General features: G+C 38.2%; 1 protein-coding gene across 1 annotated transcript in view; it reads left to right on the top strand.

Moving 5' to 3' along the window:
* The window catches only part of SPATA16 (spermatogenesis associated 16), a 254,547-nt gene that overhangs the window by 186,314 nt on the left and 46,316 nt on the right, over positions 1–21,917 (top strand). Inside the window, exon 6 of the mRNA XM_030823120.1 lies at positions 2,379–2,526. Within this exon, the coding sequence (XP_030678980.1) occupies positions 2,379–2,526 (148 nt within the window). The remainder of the gene's footprint in view (positions 1–2,378; positions 2,527–21,917) is intronic.

Genomic DNA, 21,917 nt, shown 5'->3' with positions numbered 1-21,917 from the left:
AGAGCGTTTTCTTCTATCCTAGCCTGACTAGGATATCACTAATATCTTTCTGGAAGCAAACTGGAGGATTAGATACCTTTGCTAAATTTTTTAATCCGGAAATTAAAGCAAAATACCCTTCAGCAAGATATTCAGAGACCATCAGAAAGCTGTTTCTGAGTTAGGAACTGTTGTGGGCTGAACTGTATCCCTCCAAAATTCATCTGTTGAAGCCCTAACCCCTAGTGCCTCAGAGTGAGACTGCATTCCATTAGCCCACACTCAGCCATAGTTGGCGATAGAATCTTTAAACAGGTAATTACATTAAAATGAGGGCTTTAGAGTGAACCTTAATCCAACATGACTGCACGCTTATAAAAAGAGGAAATTAGAGCACACACACACACACACACACACACACACACACACACACACACACACACACACAGAGGAATGACCATGTGAAGACGCGGGGAAAGACAGCCATTTACAAGCCAAGTTGAGAGACTCTCAGAAGAAACCAAACCTGCTGACACCACTGTCTTGGACTTCCAGTCTCCAGAACTGTGAGAAAATAAATTTCTGTTGTTTAAGCCACCCAGTTGGTGGTACTTTGTTGTAGCAACCCTAGGAAACCGATACAGGAGCCAATAGCTTACAAAGGCAGTAAAGTCAGCCATGACCTTAGAACTGAGGTCTAGAGCAGCTTTCCTCCTTGGCACATCACTGCACATAGGCATGTGCAACCACGCACTCGATGGTCCGGACAGACCATCCCAGGATCAGTTCCAGCAGTGAACATAGGTAAGCACCAAACTGGAGGAATTATTTCTCCTCCTCAATATAAAATATCTTCATTTTTGCTGAAGGACTAATACTTGGTGCCTAAACACCTTATTTGAGTTCCTAATCCACAACTCTGAATCCCAGACCTGCTGCCTGCATTATCCCCATTAGCCTTCCAAAACTGGCATCCAGGTCTCCACATCCAGCAATTCCTTGTCTGGTCTCTTCCTTTATTTGCCATGCGCTCCATCACTAACTCCATCTGAGGGCTGGCTCTTGGTTTGGAAGAACCGCTACGTATTTTCTGTTCCCCATTCAGTTCCGTGAACTTGAACGGGACAATGTTGAAGGCCATGTAAGTTCTAGCATTCAATTATCCAATAATTTGTTGAATTTCATTCAGAAATTTGTCCACCACTAATTTTTACATAATTTTAAGCTAGTCTCAGAGAAAGGAAGACCCTTTGCATCCAGAAAATAATCACAAAGCTGCTCTTTTACAAGCAATGTAGATGATCATAGAGGCATTTGAAGTCACTAAGAAATGAAGCAAGCAATGAACAAGTTTATTTAGACTTCTCAGTTTAAAATCAACTCCTTGTTGTTTTTATTATCAATGGAAAACTTGTTTTCAAAATACTGTGAAGGTAATAATGTAAATTGTTGTTTGTTAAACGGTTTTTTCTCTGTTGAAAAGCTTATATCTATTATTTTTCCTTATTGTTTGTTGGTACCTTAGTTGCCTGGGAGAATTTCATTCCTATAAATAAAAATGGATTGTTTTATAATATGCTTTTATGCCATATTAAAAAACTGAGGTAACCATAGACACTTCCATGTTTTATTCAATGTTCAAGCCTCATTAGAAGGAAAAGTTGTAGGAAAGGAATAAGTTCCTCTTAAAACTTCACATAACTTTCTTTTAGGTCTGTTACAAATAGTAATGGACCTATTTAAAACAGGAAGCTGAGGATGATGGCAGGGCTTTATCAAGAATGGTACATGAGCAAAAATAATGTAAAGAAATTCTTAAATAGCCAAAGCCACCTTAAACAGCTCTTGTGATCTGGACGGAAGGGAAGCTTTTCTGGGAGGAAATGGAGGAAGGATTTTTTTTTAATTCCAAAAGGCTTTCCCAGGTATTGGAAAAAGAAAACAAAAAATACCGTCTGTCTGGTTTGCCGTGTTATTTACAGAATATACTTTAGATATTTAATTAAGTTTTTAAAAGAAATCTCTCCATATACAAATTGCTCACCAATGTCTGCTCAAGAGTAAGTTAATTATAATGTCAGACTTAAGAATTTGACTTTTAAAATCAAGTAAAACATGACACCTTAGGAAATAGAATTTATATTTTTATCTTAAAACAAGCTCAGTTTAGAGGTGCCTGTTTACAAACTTTCTTCATTTAATTGGTTTTCTTAATATGAAATAGTATTTCCAGAACTAATTAAAATTTTGTTCTAATGAATATTCAAGACCAAAATATGTTATCTTTGCAGTACAGTATATAGATTTTTAAGTCATCCATAAAGGTAATTATATTTTTTACATTCTTAAAAAGTCATATATTGTCATTGATGCCAAATGAGTTGTTTGTTTCCTCTTAGGCCATGATTGAGGAAGCCATCACCAGAGCTGACTCTTTCTCGGTTATGTACACACCATTTGCGACAAAAATAAGAGCTGATAAAATAGAAAAAGTAAAAGATGCTTTCGCAAAAACTCATCGTGCATATGCAGAGTATATCTACACAGGTAAGATTCAATATCTTCAAGTTATCAGCTGATATTTTGTTTCCAATAAAACAAATACAGGGTTCTTTCTGGTTTATTAGTTTATTGTTTCTGTTTTGGGAGTACGCTGTTTTCATCTGATGACTTGAAACGGAAAGAAATTTTTAAGGTTTTAAATAAGGATAGCCTTATAGTTCTAGCACAATATTTCTTGTACTTTTGTATTCCTATATTTTAAGAAGTAGGGATAAAACCTAGAAAATCTAACATTTTAAAAAATGGAGGAATGACCTGTGGTAAAATGCCATCTTTCCCCTTATCCTTTATCAGTAAAGGATAATCAGATGATTATAGTATTTTCCTGCTGACGGATTTTTTTTCCAGTCCCTACTATTTCTACTTTTTCCCCCCATCTATCTCACACCTCAAACCTTCTTCTTTCCTTATGCTCTTGAATCACTGGTATCCAAATGAGATCTGGATAGCTAAGAGTCCCATAGAGGACACAACAACTGGTATTATGCTTTTTCCCCTTTTTCGTCTTTGGAAATCACTTGTTCTCATTCATTCATGCAAAAAATATTTTGTACTATCTACTGTGCATCAAGTGTTATTTTGGTTTAAGAGGAGGATTTTTTTTGACATTAAATTAGGAGCTACTCCTAATTTAATGACTTCCGTGTTAAGAAAATCTCTAAATGCATACACCTGATATCATATCCTTCTATTCAGGCCCCTTCACCCCTTCTCTCAGAGTTTTGGGGCTGAGTCACTGAATTATAATGTTAATAATGTACTCCATTATTGATCACTTTTAAGGTGTCAGACACTCTACATTCATTATCTCTTGAAATTCCCATAATCCATGAGGTAAGGTGCTTCCCATTTAGGAACAAGAAAACAATAACCAGAGAAGACACATAGCTTTTCCAAAGACGCACAGCAAATTAGACAGGCCTTGGATTTGAACCCGTGAACATGCCATCAAGCTACACTATTTCCATGTGACAAAAACATTAAATGTAGGTCCTATGGATTTCGTACTTTTCTCCACATTCCCTCATGGTCTTCAAGGGAAAGATATCAAATAAATCCCACTAGTGATAAGAGAATAGTAAATCCCTAAGGAACAATGGTAATTTGAGGGCAGAGAAGGGGAAGAGGAGAAAGCACAATACAGGCCATAATAACCATTTGTGCTGATTTACTTAGTTTGAGCATTTCGTAAGAAAGCAGGTTAAAAAAAAAAAGTCTTCGAACTCATATTTTTTGTTAATTGTTACAAATTATTCATTATTCTTATGGATATTTAAAGGATTTTTTGGAGGGTGTATGCTAGCAGCACATTAAAGTCATATCTATCTAGCATTACGGAAAAATGAGTTCGATTCAGCTATTTCCATTTCCACTCCCAGATCCATTGGTAACGAAGAGAGATTCATTGAGGAGATCACCAGTTTGCCAATTTCTCTTCTGGTAGAATAAGTTTAGTTATATTTACCCCATTTCACAGAGCAGTCATGAAGATTAATTAATAGTTCGGAAGCACCACTGCCAAGAGTTTAAAACAATAATAACATTAATGAGGCAGACTCATGTCTCATGTAATTCCATCAAACCTGTTATCAAGATGAATTATGATCTGTTGGCAAGACGATTCATACTAAAGAATCTTACACTTTGGGAGAGAAGATAATTATAAGTTACTAATGATTGTTTCTATTATTTTATAATTACAAACTGCTAGAGTATGCTAGTGCTATAGAGAATCTTGATAGAAAAGACAGCTTCTGGAGGAGGAACATGAGGTAGAGAAAGGAGTCTAGAATTTAAATTTTGTTGGGACTGATAAAGTTCTCTGCTTGGTGGAAACTGTGCTTTGGGTTAACACTGCTACTGCATTGGTGACATTATTTACCTCTGTTGCAAGTGATTAAAGGGTTTCCCCAAAGCCATTGCTGGAATAATGGTGAAAGAACTGTTACTAACTGTATGTTCACAGTCTTGGAGGTATAACTCTTTTTCCCCCAGGCAATTCCAAGGTGGCTGAGGGCACACAGCATGGGAAGAGGAAAGGTCAGGTGTTATTTTTAGCTCTGGACACCTCTCGCAGAAGATGCAGAGAGGTGATTAGAGCTGCATCAGTAGCCAAAGGTAATAGCTAAGAAGTAAGTAACATAAAGACAGACAGGGCCTAGAAGAGTAGACACTTTGTTTTCTTGGTAGTTTCCAAAAACCAGAATCCTCTGATATCTTTTGGCTGTGTCTCCACCCAAATCTCATCTTGACTTGTAATAACCCCTAAGTGTCAAGGGCATGGCCAGGTGGAGATAATTGAATCATGGGGGTGGTTTCCCCCATACTGCTCTCATGGTAGTAAATAAGTCTCACATGATCTGATGGTTTTATAAACGGGAGTTCCCCTGCACAAGTTCTCCTGCCTGCTGCCATGTAAGACGTGACTTTCTTCCTCCTTTGCCTTCCACCATGACTGTGAAGCCTCCCCAGCCATGTGGAACTGTGAGTCAATTAAACCTCTTTCCTTTATAAATTATCCAGTCTTGTGTTTGTCTTTATTAGCAGCATGAGAACAAACTAATGCATCCTCCTATTATCAGCCTTGTAGATAGAATTTAAGAAGCTTCTATCCTGATGAAAATTTATTCAGCTATTTATCATAACATATATTCATGCAACCAGTATGACTAGACAGTCACACAGCAGATGTGTGCAAACATAAGAGTCTATACGTTTTACCTATCTATTTTCTTCTTTGCTCTGCCCAGAGCCAAAATATATTCTGTCTCATCCCAGGGCACTCAGTATAATCCGGTCATTTCTAAAATTAATCTATCTTTAGAACCTATCTAACCGCATTCACCAGCTTCCTTCTCCTTTTCACGGGTTTTTCTTCTCCCTGTGGTCTGGTTTAGCTTTCATAGAGCTCAAGCATACCCTGTGTCCAAAAGGGTCAGTGAACACATAACGGAGACATCCTCTTTTCAATCTGTAGCAGGCTGGTACAGCTGCTTATCAGACGGCTGGTGCTACCTGAGATCAGCTCTGGTGTCTTGAGCAGGACCTGATGGATTCATTTATGTGGCCCATTAAGTGACCGAAGGCACCTACATGGGTTCTCCATTCTGTTTATTGGTGTAGTTGCTTCTTCATATGTACTCCAACCACCCTTACCGTACCAGTTGGCCCAAACTAGAGCCACTCTCTGAGATTTCCTCTTCCTGCTGGACTGCTGGCTTGTGAACCCAGCCACTTTCTGAGTCTTACTCAATAAATCCCCTCCATTCCACAGAAGACTGGCAGTTGTCGTAGCCCTCTCTTCAACTGGCTATGTTACTCTGCCATTTTTCCCTTGCTGCATTCTCCAGCAAGCCAGGACCCTTAGGACAAGAAGAGGATCTACAATGGAGATTGAGGTGGGAGGGGGGTTGTTCATCTATTCATTTATTCAGCGAACATTTATTTACACAGTACTCTAGGTGGTACTGAGAATACACCTGCTCCTAAGAAAGGATCCGACTTTAGTAACTTATACTTCAGTGTGAATATTTGACCATATTTTTCCTAGAGAATATTTTCAACCAAAACCAAAGCTCTAATTGTGGAATGGAAGGCTGACTCTAATTGAAAGAATTAGGTAGGATAAACACAGCAGTTTGGGAATAGAGGTTGTTGCCACTTAATATGGCAAAAAACTGGCTAGCTGTTTACCAAACTGTTTTCTTTTTTTTTTTTTTTTTTTTTTTTTTTTTTTTTTGAGATGGAGTCTCACTCTGTCGCCAGGCTGGAGTGCAGTGGCGCAATCTCAGCTCACTGCAACCTCCACCTCCCGGGTTCAAGCGATTCTCCTGCCTCAGCCTCCCAAGTAGCTGGGACTACAGGCGCACGCCACCATGCCTAGCTAATTTTTGCATTTTTAGTAGAGACGGGCTTTCACCATGTTGGCCAGGATGGTCTCGATCTCTTGACCTCATGATCCACCCGCCTTGGCCTCCCAAAGTGCTGGGATTACAGGCGTGAGCCACTGCACCCAGCCCAAACTCTTTTCTTTTTACCTCAGTCATACATCTAGAATCCATTTCCAGCCTCCCTTCCAATTAGATGAAGATTTCTGACTGAGTAATGGTCAAGGAAAAACGGACAGATATGATATATGTCACTTCCAGGCCTGGCCCATAAAACCCTCCTATGTAAAATTCTCTTTCCCCATCCACTGGCTGAGTGGGGAGATGCATGGAAAGGGGCTGCAAAACAAAAGAAGCTAGATTCCTGAATGTCCGTGTAGATGGTCACCCTCCGAATACTCTGAATACCCACACGAACAAAAAACAGTTATCTCTCTTTAGACCACTGAGATTGGGAGCTTCTTTGTTAAATCTGGTAACTTTAACCCCCCCTACATCATAACGAGTAGGCAGCTTCCTACTCTATCTACAGTGTATACAACAAGTTCTTGCTAACTCAATCAAATAAACACTCATCCACATGCAGCCTACTCCATCCTCAAAAACACTCAGCGTTTGTACATACGTCTATTCCTCTACCTCACACTCCCCCCTCCACAGACAGCTACAGATGATGTTCTCATAAATATGTGTTTGTACCCACCCACAGAAAGATAATATTTCCAGAGAGATACTGATGCTCCCAAAGATAAAATACAATTATGAAGCTTTCACTGCAGCAAGAGAAATGGAGGCTATATGTAAGAATTTCTAAATTATAGAAGTCATCTAAATAAATAATCAACAGATGAAGGTCATACAATCTGTACCTTGAAGATTTTGGATGAAGACTCTACCTATCAAAGTTTTGCTGAAGAAGTAATTATTATCATTAAAACTTGGAGACTAGCATATTTAATTCACCCAGTGGAGGCTGGCAAGCAAACCTCCAACTCAGAAACTCTGCCCAATTTTAGGTCACCTTCATCAAGCATAGATAGTGTTGAGTTTATTGCTCCCTGGTCACGTGACAGTGCCATGAGCCCAGCACAAGCTGGCAGAGGTGCTGGTGATGGGCAGGGAGAGTATTCACAATGGAGCTCCTCCAGGCAGTATTTTCTCTCCAGCCAGCCCCCAATTCACAGTCACCCTTGTCAGGGATCTCCACAGGAAAAACAGACACAAGGGGGAAAAGTATAAAATTCATTCTAAAATGTATTTAGGTTTAAATTTAAAAAAATATATCGAATAAGCCAATGGCATTATATATTAACTTTGCAGTGATTTATCATGAGAAGACCCATTCACCTTCAGTGGCAGGTATAGAATTATATTACCCTTATAATTTCCATGAGACTGATGAGGGGGAGTTAAAATTCAAATCTGCCTTGTAGAATAACCAGGTTTATACATGCTCAGGAACTTACTGTGCATCCTTTTCTGTTTCAGGAATATAATAAAACCCACCAAAATCTTAAAGTCATATTATAATAGAGCTGTATTGTATTATATTTCATGGAGAAAAAAATTGCTGATTTTTTTTAGCAGTATAGCTATCCATTTTTATTATTTAAGAAAAAAACCTAGCTTGATTCATAGAGAGTAGTCAGGGTATATAAAACAAATAATAATTTACCAGCCCCAGAATTTTTATGTTTTCATTTATAAAGATTTGGCTTGAGATTTTTATTCATATATTCCAATGAAACAATGCAATTCTGCATAGTTCTTATTCTTGCATGGTTGTATTTTAATAATAATAAAGTAATACAATCAGCATATCCTGTCTCTTCTTGATGAAAATATCAAGATTTATTTGCTAAATAAATAAACATTCAGTGATGGATCTGTGGTTAGTAATGTTTAATAGAAAAGTTTTCTGGATCAGATATCAATTACTTTAACACTTAGGTGGATAGAGTCATATTTTGTCTTTCCAATGCAATTTAAATCCCAAGAATAAATATGTATGTTTGGATAAATAATATATTGTTTTAAAATAGACCTTTAAAAATTACTTTTCATTGAAATGTATAACCTTGTTCTTGTTCAGTCATCATTTACCAGTAAGAATAATACATTCTTATGTTCTCTAAAACATGAAGTTAACATTTCTCATTTTATTCTTTCTTCTTTAAATTATTGTAATTTTATCATGATCAAGAGTTTTCAAAATCAGACTATTTTCCTCTCTGTAACTAGTTTTCTCAAATAGAAAAAGTTATAGAATTAAACAGTCCTCATCCCCAATATTGATGAAAGCGTTAAAGCCAGGTTGGTTATAAGACGATAAATCATCTAATACTTGCACCACAGAATTCTTCTTAGAATCAGAAAATCATTCCCAAGGTAAAGAAATCCCTCACATATGAGGCTAAATTCTCTGTTCTTAAATATTAAAATGTTGATCTTCCCAGTGGGAAGTATGGTGCTCTGGCATTGCTCCATCTAATGGAGTTCACCTCCATTTAACCACTTCTCAATCAGCAGTTCACTTGTCCTTTGCAGTAGCAGGTGACAGCACTGTTTGCCTCTGGTCTCCATCATCCATTGCACCTGAAACCCCTGAAACTACAATGCCTTCTGCTTAGCATATTGTCTTAGGCGATCTGACTGAAGAAGGCAGACAGGTTGCATTTAAAGAAACAGCAGTCAATAATCCAAAAATAAGTGGAAGTAATATAAATTTTTCCTGCAGTCTCTCAAGAAAGCCCATGAGTTGAGGTAGGGTAGGGCAGTTGTAATGGGGTATGTGGTAGAAATTGAACAGGTATTTTAGATATCGTATCCATAATGCTCAGCAAAACCTTGTAAGATGCACATGTACATAAACACAAACATTCACATGGCAGCTTCCCTCAATCTCCTTTCCTACTCAAAGTTCTCCAGATACGTCCTCTAAATTTATTCCCTCATGAATTGATGAGTCTCTTCCACTGTCATTCTTGATGGTCTTACCAGTTTCTCAGGTTCTTACCCATCCGCATTATCTCAGTCGACATAAGAAAGCCCCATGGCCATTTCCAAACAAGCAGAACTCATTTTAACAGGCAAGGGAGTTCTCAATATGAGTGAGGTAAGTGCTCAACCGTTAACACTTTATTTCTCCTGAATCACTTTACTTATGCTTTCTAATGTAGCCTCTCTGTAACAATATAGTTAATCATTAGGTGCTGCCATCTAATAAATCATGCAGCCAAGCATTAAAATCCCTGAAGACTGAATTCTCAGTAGTATATAACTTGAGATTTTATAAATTGAGAATTTTAAAAAATTTTGAAGTCAATGTTTCACAGAATTACAAATTTTTTTATTTTGTAGAGTTATCTTTTTTCTTTGCATATTCAGCATTCAAATCCTATTTATTTCTCCTCTAATACTTGGCTCGCAATTAACCTACACCTTACGAGCATTAGCATTTTCTTGATGATCTTACGGTCTACAAATAATCACTGCATTTTTCAACTAAAGTAGAGCCCCATCCAGCCCATTTATTTATTGCTTTTAGTAGTTTTATTTTTAAAAACATTCTATGGTATCACACACATAAAAAAATCCATTTTAAAATACAGCTTAACTAATTTATCATGGAGTAAACATCAAGTCAAAAAAGAAAACATGACCAGCTCTCCAGATACCCTTTACTGGCCCTTTATTAATTCCAAACAACTCCCTACCCCCTACCAAGGTAACTACTGTCCTAAAGTTTAGAGTAATTACCTTCTTACTTTACGGTATTACTACCTACCTATCTATTCCTAAACTCTAGACTTCTATTTGCCTGCTTTGAAGTGTTATAAACCTGAAATCATAGAGTAGATGCTCTTTTGTATCTGACTTCTTTTGCTCAATAATTTGTTTATGAACTTCTTCCATGTTGCAAAAAGCATTAGTTTATTCATTTTCATTGCTGTATAATATTCTGTCCTATGAATAGACAGGTCTGGTGTTGATGAAATCCCTCAGTTTGGCTAGGCGTGGTGGCTCACCCTTGTAATCCCAACACTTTGGAAGCTGAGGTGGGAGAATCACTTGAACCCAGGAGTTCAAGACCAGCCTAGACAACATAGTGACACCCCCATCACTCCAAAAAAAATTAAAAATTAGCTGGACATGATGGTGCACATCTGTAATCCCAGCTACTCGGGTGACTGAGTGGGAGGGTCACTTGAGCCTAGGAGGTCAAGCCTGCAGTGAGCCATGATCACACCACTGAACTCCAGCCTGGGTGACAGAGCAAGAACCTGTCTCAAAAAATAATAAGAAAATTCAAAGAGAAAAAGAAATCCCTCAGCTTTTGTTTGTCTGGGAAAGTCTTAATTTCTCCTTGGTGCTTGAAAGATATCTTTACCAGATACACTATTCTAGGGTAAAATACTTTTTCCTTCAGCACTTTAAATATGTCGTGCTACTCCGGCCTGGCCTATAAGGTTTCCACTGAGAAGTTGGCTGCCAGACATATCGGAGGTCTTTTGTATATTATTTGTTTCTTTTCTCTTGCTGCTTTTGGAATCCTTTATTTATCCATGGCTTTTGGGAATTTGATTATTAAATGCCTTAAGGTAGTCTTCTTGGGGTTAAATCTGCTTGGTGTTCTATAACCTTGTACTTGAATATTGATATTTTTCTCTAGGTTTGGAAAGTTCTGTTATCATTTTGAAGAACTTCTACCCCAATCTCTCTCTCTCCCTACTTCCTCTTTAAACCCAATAACTCTTATATTTGTACTTTTGAGATTATTTTCTAGATCTTGTAGGCATGCTTCATTCTTTTTTTCTTTTTTTAATTTTACTTTAAGTTCTGGGATACATGTGCAGAACGTACAGGTTTGTTACATACGTATACATGTGCCATGGTGGTTTGCTGCACCTATCAACCCATTATCTAGGTTTTAAGCCCCACATATATTAGGTATTTGTCCTAACACTCTCCCTCCCCTTGCCCCTCACTCCCCAACAGGCCCTGGTGAGTGATGTTTCCCTCCCTGTGTCCATGTGTTCTCAGTCCCTCCCTGTGTCCCTCCCTGTGTCCAACTCCCACTTATGCGTGAGAACATGCAGTGTTTGGTTTTCTGTTCCTGTGTTAGTTTGCTGAGAATGATGGTTTCCAGCTTCATCCATGTCCCTGCAAAGGACATGAACTCATCCTTTTTTATGGCTGTGTAGTATTCCATTTCTAATCAGCACCTCTACCCCTACACCACCGTGTTGCTATTGTAAACAATGCAGATGGTTGTTCAGATATTCTGTGAATGCAAGTGAAACGTAACCTAATGTGGAGAGGTGTTTCTGGAAAGGTATGAACAAATCCAGTCAAACCCACATGTACTCAGAGCATACATTACATAAAGGAAATCCAAGGTGGGTTCCCTGGTGCCTTATGTAGATTTTTTGGTGAGGTCATGTTTCCCTGGATGTTCTTGGTGTTTGTAGATGTTTATCAATGTCTGGGCATAAAGAGTTTATTTGAAGAGTTATTAAAGAACTGTTTATTGTTGCCTTTGTAGTCTAGGCTTGTTTGTACCTATCCTTTCTGGGAAAGTTTTCCATTTACAGAGAATTGAGTGTTGTGATCTTAATCTCTGGTCCCTGCAGCCATCTCTGCATTAGGGGGCACCCAAAGTCCTGTGACACTGTGACTCTGGCAGACTCATAGAGGTACCACCTTGGTGGTCTTGGGTAAAATCCAGGAGCATTCCCTGGATTACCAGGTAGAGACTCTAATTCTCTCTCTTTCCTTTCCTCTAACAAATGGAGTCTCTCTGTCTGTGCTGAGCTGCGGGAGAAGCTTCAGGAGAGGTGATACAAGCACTCCTATGGCCACCACAAATGGGACTGTGCTGGATAAGATGCACAGACAGCAAAGCACTGGGTCCCACCCAAGACCCACCCAGTCACTACCTGGCTGCCGCCTACATTCACTCAAGGCCCAAGGGCTGTTCAGTCCACAGGTGGTGAATCCAGCCAGGCTTGCGTCCTTCCCTTCAGGGCAGTGAGTTCCCTGCTTGCCCAACTCTAGTCCAGAAATGCTGTCCATGAGCCAGGGCCTGGAGAGGGGAACCTTTGGAATCTACTTGGTGCTATGTTCTACGAGGCTGAGTTGGCAATCAAGGCACAAGACAAAGTCCTTCCCATTTTTCTGTCTCATTTTCTCATACAGAAGGAGTCTCCCCCTGGGGCCACTGCTACCCCAGACTCATGGCTAGTACTGCCTGGCTACAGTCAATGTTCACTCAAGGCCCAAGAGCTCTTCAGCCAGCTTGTGGTGAATGTTCCCAGGGCTGGGTCTCTCCTTTCAGGGCAGGAGGCTTCCCTCTAGCCCAGGGTGGATCCAGAAATGCTATCCAGTAGCCAAGGCCTGAAATTGGGGATCACAGGAGCCTGCTTGACTGAGCTGTTGCCCAAGCTGCAAAATAGAGTCCCCTTTACTCTTCTCTCTCCTTTCCTCAAGGAGAAGGAGTCTCTTCCCATGGCTACCGCAGCTGGGAATGTGCTGGGCCACACCTGAAGCCAGTACAGGCCTGGGTTTCACCTAAGGTGCCCGGTGAGTACTCCCTGGGTATTTCTGATGTTTCTTCAAGGCCAAAGTGCTCTTTAATCAGCAAGTGATGAACCCTGCTAGGACTGGGTTCTTCCCTTCAAGACAGCAGTTTCCCTTGTAGCTCAGCTTGTGTCTAGCAGTGTTGTCTGAGAGAATAGTGCCCTGTCCTGTGGCTTGGCTGGTATCCAAGTTACAAGACAAAGTCTTCTTTACTCGCCCCCCTCTCTTCCTGAAGCAGAAGGAAGGAGTCTTTCCCAGAGCTGTGAGCCATACTACCTGTGGTTGGGGGAGAGGTGACACAAGAACTCCCATAGCCACCCCAGCCGGTGCCTCCCTAGCGTCATGTACCCCAAGTCCACTGACTCCAAATCCAGCATAGCGCCAGAACCTACCCAAGAATTGAGGTCCTTGTAGCCTAGACTACCATGCCCGGCTAAATTTTGTATTTTTAGTAGAGACGGGGTTTCACCATGTTGGCCAGGCTGGTCTCGAACTCCTGACCTCAAGTGATTTGCCCACCACAGCCCAATAGCTTGCGGTTTGGTATCATATTTAAGAAATCCATCCCTGTTCCAGTACGTAGATATTCATTCTTTCTTTTTGGTTTGTTTGTTCATTCTACTACTGTTATGGCTGGTATCGCAACACAAGGTTGAATAAAGGAGTGATAGCAGGCATTTACATGTTGTTCCATTTAAAAAGACTTTTAAATTTCCACCACTAAGTATAAAGTTTGCTGTAGATCTTTGATAAGTATTCTTTATCAGGTTTAAAATGTTGTCATTTATTCATATTATGCCAGATGTTTTGACATTGCCGAACCTTTCTATTGCATCCTTTTCCTTATGTTTAACTCCTTTCTGTTCTTACATTATTTCTTTTATGTCCTGTTTTGGAAACTTATAACAGATTGCTTAATTTTCTTCACTGAATTCTAGGGCCAATAATTTTCAACATCTTCCCTCGTTTTTAGTAAAGACTATAAATTTCTCTCCAAGAATGATTTTTGTTGTGCCCTAAAAATTTTGAAAAACATTTTCATTGTATTTCATCGCAGAATATTTTCTAGCTTTCATTATGAAATCTTCTTTGAGCCATGACTTACTTAAATACACAGTTTTTAATGTCTGAATGTATAGAAATGTTTAGCTATCTTTGTTATTGATTTTTAACCTAACTACATCATGTTCAAAAACATAACCTAAATTTTAATAATTCCTGAAATTGTTAAGGTTGGTTTATGCCCTAATACATGGTCAACTGTCATTAATATACCATTTGTGCTCAAGATGAATGTCATGTTTTAATTTTGGAATGCAGGGCTTTTTAATGTATTCATTAGATGGATCAAGCTTGAAAATTACTTATATCTTTTAGATGCTACAATTTTTTGTCTACTTGACATCAGTACATAGGAAAAAAAAGATGTTAAAGTAATCCAAAATAGTGGTAGATTTGTCAATTATTCTTATAATTTGTCAGTTTTCACTTTGTGTTTCAGCATCAATGTGCCTACTGTTTTAAGATTACTAATTGTATGTTATTGTTATGTAATTACACTCTTCACCTTAATGTTAACAATGTTTTTTGTATTAAAATCTATTTTGTCTGATACTAATAAATTCACTAGTTTTATTCTGATTAGCATTTTTCTAGTATTTCTTTTTCACATCCTTTTACTTTCAACATTTTATGCCCTCGTTAAAATATTCTCTTAAAAATGACATATAGCTGACTTTTTTATTTAATTACTTATTTATGTAGTCAATCTCTGTCTTTGAATAAGTAAGCTTATTTTAATTCCTGAGTTGATTGATTGAGTTTTTCTGCCAGACTATAAGTTCCTGAGACATGGAAATCTCTGTCTATTCACCATTGGCTTAAATAGTGCCTGACAAATAGTAAGTGCTAAATAGATCTTCGTTGATTTCTGTGTTATGTTTGGTTTATTTCTGCCATATTATAGACTTTAGTCCACATGCTTTCCCCTCTCCTAACCTGCCTTCTCTCATATTCTTCAAGATTTCTTTTATTCATTTTTTCTTTATTTACAATAACATTAAATGTTATCGTAAACATAGATATTTAACAAAATCGGAATTTCATGATTATCAACTGAGCAAGATAAAGGTCATAGAATACTTTAACGAAAATCACCCCCTAATATTATACATAATATATTTTTATTCTAACCTGATATTTTCCCTGACACCATCCTTAAATTAATTATTATGGTCATAAATGTGTTTACATAATCAACATTTATCTATAATTATTATATACACATGTCTACCAATTTTTTCTCGCATTTCAGTTCTTCTGAATTTTATTTCCTCCTTTCTAAAGTGCATCCTTTGGAAGTTCCCAAAGTGAGAGTCTGTTGGAAGTATACTCCCTTCATTTCTGATTGTCTAAAATGTCTCTAATTCACCCTAGTTCTTAGATAACAGTTCAATAGGTTATAAATTTCTAATCTAAAATATTGGTGCCTTGAAGATATTATTTCACTGTCTTCTGACTCGTGTCATTGCTGTTGGGAAGCCAGATCTCATTCCTTTGTAGATAATCTTCTTTTTATCTCTGATGCTTTTAAAATCATGTCTTCATTTGAAGTTCTACAGTTTAACTACAGATGTGTCCAGGAATAATTTTTTTTTCTTAACCTGCTTAGTCACTGTGTTCATAATCTAAGGGGTCAAGTCTTTCATAAATTCTGAAAAACTGTAATCCATTTCCTTTTTAATACTTTAGTCCCTGATTCTATTCTCTCATTTAAGAATTTTAACTGAACATTTGTTACTTTTATTTATTCTACCCTCCAGATCATTGAGGCTGCTTATTAAATTCTCCGTGTTCTCCATGTCTTTGTCTCTGCTTCATTTTGAAATTTTCTCAGATCTGCATTCTCATCCTTCCTTTAGCTCTGTCTAGATCACTCCTTAATAGATTCAAGATTTTCATTCCAATAATTATTTCTCCACTCCTAGAAGTTCTCTTGAGATCTTCTTTTTTTATGTAATTTGCTTATTTTTTTATTTTTATTTTTATCTTTTGAGTTGGAGTCTCTCTCTGTCACCCAGGCTGGAGTGCCGTGGCATGATCTCAGCTCACTGCAACCTCCGCCTCCTGGGTTCAAGCAGTTCTCCTGCCTCAGCCTCCCGAGTAGCTATCATTACAGACATGTGCCACCACACCCAGCTAATTTTTTGTATGCTAGTAGAGACAAGATTTCATCATGTTGCCCAGGCTGATCTGTCCTGAGCTCAGACAATCCGCCTGCCTCAGCCTCCCAAAGTGCTAGGATTACAGGCATAAGCCACTGCACCCAGCCCTTTTGTTAAATTTAACATTTATTTTAAGTTCAGAGGTACATGTTCAAGTTATATAGATAAACTTGTCTCATGGGGCCCCAGTGTGTGTTTTTCCCTTCTATGTGTCCATGTGTTTAAAATCTTTTTCAAGGCAACTTTTAAAAACATAGCTTTATTCTTGTGATTTTTATTATATTTAGTACTCTACACACATTTTATATTTTGTATCTAATAGTGCTATTTCTCAAGATTTCAGAAAGCTAATTCTGCTATTTGTTGTTTTGCCATCTCTGGAGTATTTTCTCAAAACCAATCAATTCTCCCATTCTCCAAAACCAACTGGATTTCCAAAGATTCAATTCAATTCTGATAACTATCCACATAGAGTTAGTGTCAGGTTCCACAAGTTGAAGGCTTCAGTATGACAAAACTGTGCCCATTTTAGATACCAGTTGCAATACTTCTGATCAACCAGCTACAAATCAGGAGTTTTCACAACCCCCTCCTCATGTTCAGTAATATGTTCACTGAGCTTAGGAAAATGCTTGCTTGTATTGGTGTATTTATAAGGGATATCACTCAGGAACAGCCAAATGGAAGAGATGCACAGAGCAAGATAGTGGGAGTGAGAGATGTAGAGCCTCCAGGCCCTCTTTGGTATGCCATTCTCCCTGCACCATGATGTGTTCACCAACCTGGTAGGTCTCCAAACCCCAACTTTTATGGGTTTTTATGGATTTTTCACTATATAGGCATCCTTGTTTAAATTATTGGTCATTGGCGATTAACTCAGTTTCCAGCATCTCTCCTCTCTCCAGAGGTGGGGGAGGCATGAAGCTGAACATTCTAAGCCTCTAATCGCATGGTTGGTTTCTTTGGCAAACTGCCCTCATCCTGAAGCTATCTAAGGGCCCAGCAAGAGTCACCTCATTAGCATATACTCAGATAGGGTTGAAAGGAGCTTGTTATGAATAACAAAAGAAGCTCCTATCACTCAGGAAATTTCAGTCATTTTAGAAGCTGTGTCAGGAACTGCGGACAAAGACCAAATATTATTTTAAAAGGACATTACTATTAGCCCTTGCATTTCTATATTCTTTCAGTGTAATTGTAGTCTGTGTTAGGGCTTCACCAACAAATTTTGCTACCATAGTGCATGATGCTCCTGTGTCAAAAAATTCCATAACCTTTTCTTCACCATTTTACCTATTCATTTGTGTAAGATTTTGGGTTTGCAGCCAGGGGTCAAGCTAAGAGACTCTGGCCCTTTTGTCAATAATTATTTTGATTACTCTGCCTGTCTATTGCCCCAAATGACTATAGATCAGGTTTTTCAGTGTAATATTTGCCTTCCAGCTTTTTAAAATCCCCACACTTTAATGAACCAAACTGGGGTTCACTTGCTTGGTGCATTATGACCAGATATTTACATCAAGGTTTATAGTAGGAGAAAGAAAGGCTTTATTTGCAGGGCACCAAGCAAGAAGGATCAGGTGGCTAACACTTAAGTTCCAAACTCCCTGATGTATTGCAGGCAAAAGTTTTAAACGCTAGGGTAAATTTTAGGAAGGCAGAAGTTATAAGCAAAATCATAATGCATGGAGAGTATACATTGGTTTTGGCCTAAAAGGGCAGGATATCTTGAAGCAGGGGCTTCTGGGTCATAAGTAGATTTAAAGATTTTTTAATTTGTAATTGGTTAGCAAATAGAAGCTTTCTTTTAAAATTTGAGGTCAGCAGAAAAGAATGTTAGTTCTGGCATGTGGGTGTGACTTCCTCCAGGCCCCTCAGGAAGACATTTAGAACCAAGAATCATGGTTAGAGTTCAGTAATCAGTTCTCCTTTATCTGAGGTTTATATGCCAGGGGATCCATTTGTTGCAGGGGGCAGGGGGGTCTGGATTTCTGGAAAACAACTCAGAGACATATATTAAGATGTTATTTTCAGGTTTTATAGGAGAACCAAACCTTCTGTGATTCTAACTTTTTTGGCTATTGTTTTAAGCTATTATTATATTTTTGCTTATCAAGTTATTTATTTACTTTACTTTTCAGGGATAGCTAGGTGCCTGAAACTTTTTTTTAAGAAACTCAAGATATTTTTCTCATTTTCATACTTAGGGAGGCCCACAGACTCCATAAAGGGGGTCTCTGCTCTGTCTTAACATTGGGGTAAATAGAACTTGTTAGGGGCCCTTTATTATTGAGGGACTGGCAGAGGATCCCTTTAGTCCACCCAACCTTGTATAGTGCTGTATTAAGACTTGTGTTTCATCCTCATATGTCCATCTATTTATCCCATTTCTTAATAACCATCTAAAGGTTTCCACCTGCAGAGGTGAGTCCTTTGACTCTCTCCTTCTTCCCTATTGTTTCCTCCTATCAATGTTTGCTTTATTCACCCCCTTTCTTAATAACCACTTAACAATTTCCAAATCATGGGGACAAGTCCTTTGCCTCTCCCTTCTACCTCTCCTCATTCTCTTGTTAAATAATCTAATGTTTTTATAGCGTCTGTAAGACCCATAAAGGGAAGCTGAGAAAGCAAATTTCATAAGAACTGTTGCTCCATTTTGCAACAGTTAAGTTACTTACATGGGACACCAATTTACCATGACCTGGGTAATGAGCATATTTAGTGGATAAATATCCTGATTATTATGAAGCCAATCTTACATGGCTTGCATATGAAACATATCAGCTGCTTCATCTGGGATGTCCCACTTGTTATCTATAGGTGGAGTTGGACAGTCCCCCTTCTCAGGATAAACAGATCTTACAGTCACTTTTATCTAGTCCACCAGGCTGGCTGTTCTTTCAGGAATAACTTGCTGTGTGTCTAGATGATGTACCCATCTGCAATGGTTCCATAGTGAGCAACGGATCCTATATCCACACAAACATACCTTCCTACTCTACAAAATTTAAAAACAGTTACTTTTTTTTAAGTTAGTCATTCTTACAATGCATTTTAGTAAAGGAAGCTGATGACACTGATCTACAAAATCTACAGAATAAAATATACCCCCTGGGTGTATATATATATTTACACTCTATCCCCTAGTTTTAGTAGTTTCTCGGTTTTGCCCACCCATCAATGTGGACCACCTTCTTAGTAATCAGAGATCTTAAAGGTACTCTCAGTTGTTCCTGCATAATTTCCCCCCTTGAGAGACTTTGGGCGCTAGTGGCTGAAGTTCAGCTCAACTGAAATCTGTGCTTGGTTCAGCATTGAAGTTTAACCTGGAAGTCATTTTTAATTTCATTTTAGCTCTTATAGATAATAATAGCCAAGGGATTGTATATTTTATTTTTTCTATTAGTTTGTATTACCCTATGTATTCAGCAAACCAAAAGGCTGGGAATCAGATTCACCCCTAAATTCCAGTGGTAACTTTTACATTTAGTAACTAACTGAAGCACAGCTGCTGCTCCATACCATGAATAACCAATCAAAGTTTCCTCCCCCCTCACCATTTCATCCTTTCTCTTCCCAAACCACATGCTTCTGTGAGTCAGGGCCATTCTAGCAAATCCCACTTCTGATACCAGTTCTGAAGTGATTTTTTTTTTCTCACAATATTCTGATGTCAAATGTGCAGGATTTTCCACATCACTATTTCTCTAGCTTTCGGACACTAACTAGGTGTTCAATATTGCAATTCAATTCTGACACTAACTACCTGGAAACCCTGTAGGTTAAAGGCTCAGTCCCACAGCACTGCCCTCCACTTTATATACTAATTAAAATAATCCCAGCACTTTGGGAGGCGGAAGCAGGTGGATCACTTGAGGTCAGGAGTTTGAGTCCAGCCTGGCCAGCATGGTGAAACCCTATCTCTACTAAAAATACAAAAAAAAAAATTAGCTGGCCATAGTGGCCCATCCCTGTAGTCCCAGCTACCTGGGAGGCTGAGGCAGGAGAATGGCTTGAACCCAGAAGGCAGAGGTTGCAGTAAGCCGAGATCACGCCATTGCACTCCAGTGTGGGCGACAGAGCAAGGCTCTGCCTCAAAAAAAAAAAAAAAAAAAGTAAACAAAAATAAAGTCCCAGGCCTCCTATGCTTCTGACCAAGCAACTATAAATCAAGGGTTCTCATAATCCCCTTCTCAGCTTTGATAATTTGCTAGACCAACTCACAAAACTCAGGACTTACCATTTAGCAACATAATAGCAACAAAATACATAATAGCAACAAAAATAGTCAATGCAGTAATAGCAAGTAAAGGATACAACTTAGAAACAGCCAAATGAAAGAGAAGCATGTATAGAGAAATGCATGACAGAGGAGGGAGGGTGCACAGAGCTTTCATATCTTTTCTGGGAATATCACCCTCCTAGAACTTCAATGTGTTCACCAACCCAGAAGTTCTCCAAGCCCTGCTGTTGAGAAGCTTTTATTGAGATTTCATTATATAGGCATGATTGATTAAATAATTGACTGTTAGTGATTAACTCAGTCTTTAGTCCCTATTTCCTCCCTGGAGGTTGGTTGGTTTTTCTAGTAACCAGCCCCACCCTGAAGCTATTATAGGCCTTCCAAATGTTGCCTCATTAGAACAAAAGACACTCCTATCATCCTTATCAAATTCAGGTAATTCTAAAGGTCTTAGGAGCTTTGTGCCAGAAACTAGGAAGAAAGACCAAATATTTTTCTATGATACCACACCACCTCTCACTCATTGAAAATTGTATCTTTGCGTGTTTTTCCACTCTTGTGTGTAAGGTGTAAGCCATTATTCAGTGGGGCTTGATCTGTGAGAATCCTGTGCAGTCTAGGGTAATTTTGCATCCTTCCCCAGAGGATTTTCTTTTGCTTTTTCCATATCATAGAATGTTACCAATCAGAGCAGTTTATTCCTAGACATGAGAGTTCCTAAACTACCCAGGTAGCATAAACTCAAACCTTAACCCACATGCCTATAGTTAAAATTCCCAGAGGAAAAAAAAATTCTAGTCTAGGCCCCAAACAAGTCAAAAGAGTTTATTCTCCCTTTGTCAATTGTTCACATTTTTATCTCTATCATTTTACTGATACCCCGATTTCACTTTAATTTAATAATGTACCATGCTGTATTATAACTGACTATTTACTTATGTACTACAGGCACCAAATAGTAAACAACACCATGCCCTCTCTTATCTTACCTTTTCATTCTAATGTCTGACTTATATTTGTAAATTCTTGCAAGAAGAGCCTAAAAATATTTGTCAAGTAAATTAGGTAATCAAATTATTTATCAAACTTATATATCTTACTAAGCTTATTTCTAATATTTTATTTTTTTTCTATTATGGATCAAATCATTGTTTACAATATACTGCATATTTTATCATGTCTACATATTTTGGGTTTTTTAATCTTACGTGGTTTGTTGTTTGCGTGTTTGTCTGAGATGAGGTCTCAAACAATGGCTATTTTTGAGTGGCTATTCGCAGGTGTGCTCATAGCACATTACGTCATTGAAATCCTGGCCTCAAGCAATCCTCACACCTCAGCCTTCTAAGTAGGTAGGACTATTGACATGTACCACCATGTCAAGCTTTAAATCTTACACGTTTGTATTGAGTTTTATATATTTTCTTTTTTGATACCTTA

Source organism: Nomascus leucogenys, chromosome 11 (genome assembly GCF_006542625.1).
Source record: "Nomascus leucogenys isolate Asia chromosome 11, Asia_NLE_v1, whole genome shotgun sequence".
NCBI lineage: Eukaryota > Metazoa > Chordata > Mammalia > Primates > Hylobatidae > Nomascus > Nomascus leucogenys.
The sequence above is the reverse complement of the archived record's forward strand: the minus strand, read 5'-3'. Positions and strand labels throughout refer to the sequence as shown.